General features: G+C 49.4%; 1 protein-coding gene across 1 annotated transcript; it reads left to right on the top strand.

Moving 5' to 3' along the window:
• Positions 1 to 4,916: 4,916 nt before the first annotated feature.
• On the top strand, positions 4,917 to 8,239 carry LOC142869574 (beta-1,3-galactosyltransferase 5-like). The gene has a single exon (XM_076000092.1). It carries the CDS (start codon positions 5,082 to 5,084, stop codon positions 6,015 to 6,017), a length of 936 nt encoding a protein of 311 aa, XP_075856207.1. The 5' UTR covers positions 4,917 to 5,081; the 3' UTR covers positions 6,018 to 8,239.
• Positions 8,240 to 8,577: the final 338 nt, after the last annotated feature.

Genomic DNA, 8,577 nt, shown 5'->3' with positions numbered 1-8,577 from the left:
CCCTGGAGCAGCTTTTCCTGAACAACCCCAGACAGGACCTCTGTTCCCTTCCCTTCCCTGTTAAAGAAAATCCAGAGCAGGACAGTGGTTTCAGGGTACAAACAGATTTTATTCAGGAACTGCTGGAGCAGAGGAAGAGACCTCAGTGCAGAACCGAGCTCAGTTCTGAACACAGCACGGGCATTGGGGATTTACAGCCAAGGAGCAGGGTGGAGGGCCGACAGGTGGAAAGTTGCTAAGAGGAGACCTAAGGGTTTGGGGTTTCGGGCTAAACCCAAGTGACGGGGTCTTGCTGAAGGCAGGCCGGGGTGATCAGATCCAAGGGTGGGGGATGAGGAATTTGGCCAGATGTGGGGCAGGGGAGACCCTGGCTAAACCTACTTTGCAGGATCCTTGCTGAAATTGGGCAATGCAGAGACAGACACAGAAGTCCAAGGTCGAGGCCTGGGTGGGAGGAGGATTTGGAGGGCCCAACTGGTGTCTGTGTCAGTCCTCACACTCCTTGCAGTGTTGCATGTGGTGATTCCTCTGCCCATCCTGTGAGCCACGAGACCCTAAAGATTTGTCTTCATCATTGAACCCCCGGCACCTGGACCCCTGCCTGCCATGGAGGAGGCAGTTAGAGGAGGTTAGAGGAGGCCGTCTCTGGAGGCAGTGGGAGGCCTGGGTAAAGGCGCAGGGCCTTCTCGCTCAGTGGCTGCTCTGGGCTGTGCTGAGAGTCCTTCCACCAGGGCGTGTTCTTGTCTTCCCCCGGTTACAGTAACTCCACGGTTACACCTGCCGGGTAGTTTTGTAGCAGAGTGTGTCTCTGTGAGACAATTCCTGGTAAACAGCTTCCCCCAGAAATCTAGAGAGCAGATCTCTGGCACGTTCCAGAGGATGGATTTCAAGCATGTTCCCCTGACTTGGAGCTGTAGTGACTTCTCTCCCACTCAGTGGGCATGGCTGTGGCCCTGCAGCAGGTCTGGATCTTGGCCCTGGGTTTGGTGGCATCTCCTAGGTGGCTGAATCTCAGCCCTGGGAGCAGAGGTTGCTCCTTATGTATGCTTATTTCTATATTCTTTAGAGTTCTCTTATTAATGTTAATTTCTCATTACTCAAATCCCTTATTATAGTAAATGATTTGTTGAATTAAACTTTCTCTTGGCATATTACTGTGTGTTTTTTCTCTTGTTTGGATCCAGACTAATACAACAGTTTTTGGCAATTATTAGCTAAATGCTGCTGTGTACATTGTTGACCATGTCTCTTGGTGGACATCAGAAATCATTTCTGTTAAGTTACGTGTGCAGAGTGGTTTGCTGGGTTGTGCATGTGTTTAACTGTAGTAGACACTGGCAAAGTAGACACAGCTTTCTCAGTGTTTGTATTAATTCACACGCCTGCTTGGCAAGGTAAGAGAGATCTGATTGCTTCGCATTCTTGGCAGCACTTGGTACTGCCACCCGTTTCATCTTAGTCATTCTAATGGGTGGCAGTGACATTTCATTGTGGTTCTATTTGCAGTTCCCTAATGATTAATGATGTTGCCTTTTCTTGGGTTGTAGGCCATTCGAGTATCTTCTTTCTGTGCAATATCTGTTCACAGTTCATTTTTTGAAATTGTGGAGGGCTTTTTGCTCCTTTCCTTACTGATTCATAGGAGATTTTGATATATTCTGGGTGATACTCCGTTGTCAGAGATGTATGTGTCTGCAGCTTGCCTTCGCACCCTCTTGACGGTATCTTTTAAAGGTCCGTTTATCAACATCTTTTTTGGTATGTGTTCTATGTCCTGATTTAAAAATAATTACCCAGTCCAAGATCAGAAAGCTTTTCTTCCACAAGTTTTGTTGTACTTTCATCTTTAGGTACGCAATCCAGCTGGTTATGGTTTTGTGTATGGTGTGAGGTAGTGGTCAGGTGCTTCTTACCTGTGCGGATGGATGTCAGATTGACCCAGCACTCTTTATTGAAGGATCCCTTTTTACCCACTAAATTATTGTGGTGCAACTGCCATTTATCAGGGACAATATATGCGTGGGTCTTTTTTCAGACTCTCTGTTCTGCATCATTCATCTCTTTTCTATCCTTGTGCCAATTTCCTTTAATAGTTAAAATACCTCTCAGCTTATTCCTCCAGTAAAGGAAGCTGTTGAGCTTTGTTATAAGATTACATAGACATCCTGAGCTTTCACACGTGAGATCTATTTGCTCAGCCCCCCAGCAAGCTTAGAGGGGTCCCCTGGGTACCCAGGTGGCATTGTGTGGCCAGTCTGCCTCAAGCACCTCCCTCCATATGACTTTTTTCTGGGTTGTATCTTGGAGGATCTTACTCCTGCTGTCTTCCTCAGGGAGCTTCCTACTCTTGATGGCCTGGCATCTCTTCTGCAGGCTTCCAGAAGGATCCCTTTGCCACCTCCACAGCATGAGCTCCCTGAAACATGACTGCCAGGCTGCATAGAAGATGCAGGGCCCTTGCAAATACCAGTCAGCGTTGTCCAGAGAACGGAACCAATAGGGTGTGCGTACACACACACACACACACACACACACACACACCGGTATACCTCATTTTATTGTGCTTCTCTTTATTGCACTTCACAAATATTGTGTTTTTTTTTTTTACGAATTGAAGGTTTGTGGCCACCCTGCTTACAGCAAGTCTGTTGGCACATCTTTTCAACTGCATGTACTCATTTTGTGACTCTGTGTCATATTCTGGTAATTCTTGCAATATTTTAAACTTTTTCACTATTAGATATGTTATGGTGATCTGTGATCTTTGATATTACTATTGTAATTGTCTTGTGGTGACACAAACCCTGCCCATATAAGATGGTGAACTTAATCAATGAATGTTGTGTGTTCTGACTGCCCCACTGGGCAGACGTCCCACAGTTCTTTACCTGTCCTCAGGCCTCCCTATTTCCTGAGACACAAGACTACTGAAATTAGGCCAGTTAATGACCCTGCCTGGGCCTCTAAGTGTGCAAATGCAAGGAAAAGTCGCACATCTCCCACTTTAAATCAAAACCTGAAAATGATTAAGCTTAGTGAGGAAGGCATGTGGAAAGCCTAGATAGGCCAAAAGCGAGACTCCTGAACAAATGGCCAACTTGTGAATGCAAACAAAAGGTTTTTGAAGGAAATTGGAAGTCCTACTCCAGTGAACACATGAAGGATAAGGAAGCAGAACCTCAGAAATGGGGCAGATATGGAGAAGGTTTTAGTGGTCTGGGTAGAAGATCAAACCAGCCACAACATTCCCTTAAGCTAAAGCCTAATTCAGAGCAAGGCCCTGACTCTCTTCATTCTATGAAGGCTGGGAGGGGTGAGGAAGTTTCAGAAGAAAAGCTGGCAGTTAGCAAAGGTTGGATCATGAGGTTTAAGGAAAGAAGCCGTCTCCATAACAAAAATGCAAGGTGAAGCAGGAGTGCTGACGTAGAAGCCGCAGCAAGGAAGTTATCCAGAGGATCTAGCTAAGATCATTGATGAAGGTGGCTACACTAAACTATAGAATTTTAATGTAGACTTTAAATTGAAAGAAGATGCTGTTTAGAACTTTCATTACTAGAGAGAAGTCAACGTCTGGCTTCAAAGCTTCAAAGGACAGACTGACTCTCTCGTTAGGGGCTGAAGTTGCTAGTGATGTTAAGGTGAAGCTAATGCCCCTTTACCGTTCTGAAAATCGTAGAATGCTTGGGAATGATGCTAAATCTGCTCTGCCTGTGCTCTGCAAATGCAACAACAAAGCCTGGGTGATGGCACGTCTGTTTACAGTGTAGTTTACTGAATATTTTAATCCCACAATTGAGACCTACTGCTCAGGAAAAGATATTGGTTTCAAAAAATTACTGCTCATTGACAATGTACCTGGTTACCCAAGAGCTCTAATGCAGATGTACAAGATGACTGTTGTTTTCATGCCTGCTAACATAACATTCATTCTGCAACCCATTCACTACAGAGTGATTTTGAATTTCAAGTTTTATTATTTAAGAAATACATCTTGTAAGGCTACAGGTGCCAGAGACAGTGATTCCTCTGATGGATCTGGGCAAAATAAATAGAAAACCTTCTGGACCTTTCCAGACCTTCACTATCTAGATGTCATGAAGAGCATTTATGATTCATGGGAGGAGGTGAAAATATCAACATTAACAGGAGCTTGGAAGAAGTTACTTCTAACCCCCATGAATGATTTTGAGGTGGCACAGTAGCACTGCATACGGTAGCTTGTGAAGGACAGCCGGTACAGCACGAGTGATTTGAATGACATTATTTTTTTGTTTTTTTCCTAGTGATTCCTGAGAGACAGAATCATCATTTTTGGTTATCAAACAAAGCCCAGAATGTGAATAGTGTGGAACATTTTATGCTGACAGCTCTGTGCAACAAACTTCCTCCTGGCACTTACCCTGCAGCTTAGCTTTCCAACCAGAGGTTCCTCTTATCCAGCAAAAAGTGAGTTATTTGCTTTCTCAATGTTACAGCGTTAACACGGAGGATCCTGAACTCCCTGAGAAATAGCAGAGATGAGTGGGCAAGAGAGGAAAGAATCTGATAGGAGATTTTAAAAAGTGACCTAACTGTTAACAGAGATGGAATTTCAAGGTAGTTGTGCACATCAGAATCTTAGACTTGCTTCTTTTAGGGAGCAATAGAACGCTGCTCAGTTAAACCAGAGGAGGATGTCAACAGTCCACAGTTAGTGCTGGACACGTGGTTTCTGGTCTTGTGCGTTGTCTAGCTGCACTTTGTCATGGGGTCGCAGAAGAGCAGAGTCAGAGGACCTGGTGGGAGACGTGGTCCCATATCCTTAGAGACAAGGACTCTGAGACTCCCCTGGGTCACGGGCTAGTGGCTGCAGAGCCAGGACAGATGCCCCAAATCTTGGTGTTCTCTATGTGCTACCATGGAGTGAAAAACGCTGGCAGATCTCTGTGCTTAACTCCTTAACCACAGCACCCACTGTGTGTTCTGTGGGATTCTAGAGTTCCTGAAACGTGGGTCTCTTCCCCCCATCTCAGCCTCCCAGCCTAAAGCTAAACAGACCCTCATGCTTTGGAGGTCTAATGCTTTGATTCTGTCCCTTTCAGATGGCTAACCCGAAGATGAGACTGATGTGTATTTGCCTCCTGCTCGTGGGGGGCCTTTGTTTGTACGTCAGCATGTCCGGCCTGAGTCCCTTTAAAGAGCAGCTATTTGGTTTCAAGAAAGAGTACAGGAGCTTCCTCCAGCTCCCAGACATGGACTGCAGGCAGAACCCCCCCTTCCTGGTCCTGCTGGTGACTTCGTCTCACAAGCAGCAGGACGCCCGCATGGCCATCCGCCAGACGTGGGGGAGAGAGAGGATGGTGAACGGAAAGCTGGTGAAAGCCCTCTTCCTCCTGGGGACCACGGCCAGCATGGCCGACACGAGGGCGGTGGCCGAGGAGAGCCGGCGCCACCGGGACATGATCCAGAAGGACTTCGTGGACGCCTACTACAACCTGACACTGAAGACCATGATGGGCATGGAATGGGTGCATCACTTCTGTCCCCAGGCCACGTTCGTGATGAAGACAGACTCAGACATGTTCATAAACGTCAACTACCTGACCGAGCTGCTCCTGAAGAAAAACAGGACCAGCAGGTTTTTCACCGGTCACTTGAAACTGCACGACTTTCCGATCAGGAACAGTGTCAGTAAATGGTTTGTCAATAAATACGAATATCTGTGGGACAAGTACCCACCGTTTTGCTCGGGCACTGCCTACGTCTTTTCCGGGGATGTGGCGAGCCGAGTGTTCAACGTCTCAAAGAGCGTCCCGTACATCAAGCTGGAGGACGTGTTCGTGGGGCTCTGCCTGAAGAAGCTGCACATCCGGCTGGAGGAGCTGCACTCGGAGCGCACCTTCTTCCCGGAGGGCCTGCGCTTCTCCACCTGCCGCTTCAGGAAGGTCGTGGCCTGCCACTTCGTCAAGCCTCAGGATCTTCTCAACTATTGGCAGGCCGTGGAAAGTTCCCGGGAGGAGGACTGTCCGGCTGCGTGAGGGAGGGGCTTAGTGGCACCTCCCAACAGGGTCAGATGACTGCAGTGATGGTGTCTGAAAGGTTTTGATGTCTTGCTGGGAGCTGGTTGGGGGTATGAGGGCGCTGTCCTCTGAATCTACACCCAGACGCAAGCTCACAGGAAGCCACTGGTTAGTTCTTGCTTGGTGCCATCCTTTGAGTACCCAACACGGCTGTACCAGGTGTTTGATTTACCCCTGCAGTTTCGCATTTCAGGGGTCAGTAGCCACATGGCGTGGTGGGTGTGATTGTTCCCACTTTACAGATAAGGAAACAGCAGCCAAGAAAGGTAAAGAGACTTGACCCAAGCTCAGAGCAGGGATGGAAATGGAACATGCCAGAATGCAATGGGCAGCCCCCAGCCTGGGCCATCCCCTGTGCCGCCTGTCTTGGCAGAGGGCCGTGGTGACACAGGCTCCGAGGGAAGCCTTGCGGCTGGCATCCTTCAGTACCTATCCGGAGTCCCCCTCATGCCAGCTCCCAATCCCTGTGCGTTTTAGTGCAAAGACTGGGTGGAGCAAACGCACCGGGTTCCTGCCTGCGCAGGGTCGGGCGTGGCCGGGCCCTGCGGCATTGGCAGCTCTGCACCCAGCATGCGCGGAAGCACAGCCCGGGGCAGAGGACGTGCCGCCATGGCCGCAGCTCAGTCACTGAGCAATGCCCAGCTCCGGACAGAAATCAGTCGTTATAAATTTATGAATCAGGCTCAGAAACCACTGCAGTCTGGCCACTGTGCAGACAGATCATGCTGACTTCTCCAGTGAGCAGGACGTCTCTTCCGAGCCATCTGTCACTCGGGTCCCGAAGCTCCAGAAGGCTTTTGTCTGCAATCCATGGAGACCTTTCGGTCTCTCACTTCAAACCAAAGGGCACACAGTCCAGGTGGGATTCTGGGTGCTTCTCGGGGAATTCAGTTGGATCTTAGCCAAAATGATCTTAAAGACCGCGTGGACACAAAGCCCCAAGTGGGCTCAGGTCGGCGAGGTGTCCCTGTGTCCGCTTCCCAAGCCTGACCCAAGCTCATCCACATTGAATTTCTCATTTGGTCAAGGAACAACAGAGCCATGTGCATTGCCATTTACCTTTCAGTTTTCTTCCCACCCCACACCCTGCCTCCCCGCCAAGGGTAGCTCGAGCCCATTTTGCAGGGTTGTGTGAAAACAAGGCACTTCTTTGTAAGGTGTCAGCCTGTTTAGCCACACCACATGACCTGGAAAGCACCCTTAATCATAGAAATGATTGTTTTTTATTGTTTACTGTATCAGACTTTACTGAGTACTCAGAGAAAAGGGCCCAGGTGGCTGCCTCACTTATAAATGTTGGACTCAGTGCCCACCTGAACTCAGGAAAAGCTATTTGCTGCAGACGGTTGTGACGATGCTGACCTGTGGAAGCAGGTCTGGCATCCTACTTTGCACAGCACTGTAACTGTGTTATATTGACGATGTCCCCATTTATCCCTGGCTGGAACTTTCTTGCTCTTCAGTCTCATATATTCCACTGCATACTTGATTTCACCTAATGAGCAAATCCAGCGCTGCACTTCTGATCACCCTCCGCCGTCTGTCCCAACTGCAGCCTCCCCAGCTGGGTCACGGCCTCTCCACCCCTCCTGCGGCGAAAGTGGAAGACCCTGGAGCCCGCCCGACTCCTCTTGCTCAGCTGCGGCATCAGGAAAGGCTGCCAGCCCGACATTCAGGTCATGTTCAGAAGCCGACCACTTGCCGCCCCTCCACCGCGGCCCTCTGTGCAAGCCCGTCGCCTCCCCATGTCCCTGCGGTAGTCTCCGGCCTGGTCTCAGCTTCCACCGTGGCGTCCCCTTGCTCTGCTCCCAACGGCATCCAGAGTGGTCCTTTGAAAGTCTCACTTCTCTGCTCAAAACCTTCCCGTGGCTCTCCTGTGTCTGAGCAAAAGCCACATGCTCAATTCTGTCGTCTGCCTGTCACTCCCTCATCTCATCCCATCCCGGCTCCCCTGGCTCCCTCGGGCCTCCCTGCTGCTCCTGGCACATCCACCTCGGGGCCTTTGCACCCCTGCTCCTCCGCCAGGAACGCCCTTCCCCCAGACAGCCTCGTGGTTCCCTCCTCTGCCTCCTTCAAGTCACGGGCCCAGTGTCCCCTTCGGAGAAGGCTTGCCCCGACCCCCTTATGTGAAATCGCATCTCGGTCCACTCCCCTGTCCCGACCTGGTATTTTTTCCATTGCGCTACAGTTTCTAATAAAGCATATAGTATCTAATTATTACAACATATCTATTCTTTAGTTTATGTGTCCCCCGACTGCAACATAAGCCTTGTGTGGGCGCGGGTTTTCCTCTGGTCTTCTCTCAGCACGTGGTAGACACTCTGGGAGTGTTTGTTGCGCGGAACTGAATGGGCCTTTAGGGAAGGTGAGTTTAGAGAGAAAAAGGTGAATCTGGACTGAAAAGAGGAAGGATTTCTAAAGCCCAGCCGACACTGTGTTTCCAAATGGATCAGCCGCTGGGAAAATGGGTGCGTTCCTATTGACTCTGAGGCCCCCAAACCGCGGAGGGCTCCACAGA

The sequence above is a fragment of the Microcebus murinus genome, chromosome 1 (assembly GCF_040939455.1).
Source record: "Microcebus murinus isolate Inina chromosome 1, M.murinus_Inina_mat1.0, whole genome shotgun sequence".
Taxonomy (NCBI): Eukaryota; Metazoa; Chordata; class Mammalia; order Primates; family Cheirogaleidae; genus Microcebus; species Microcebus murinus.
This window is presented reverse-complemented; position numbering and strand designations above follow the sequence as displayed.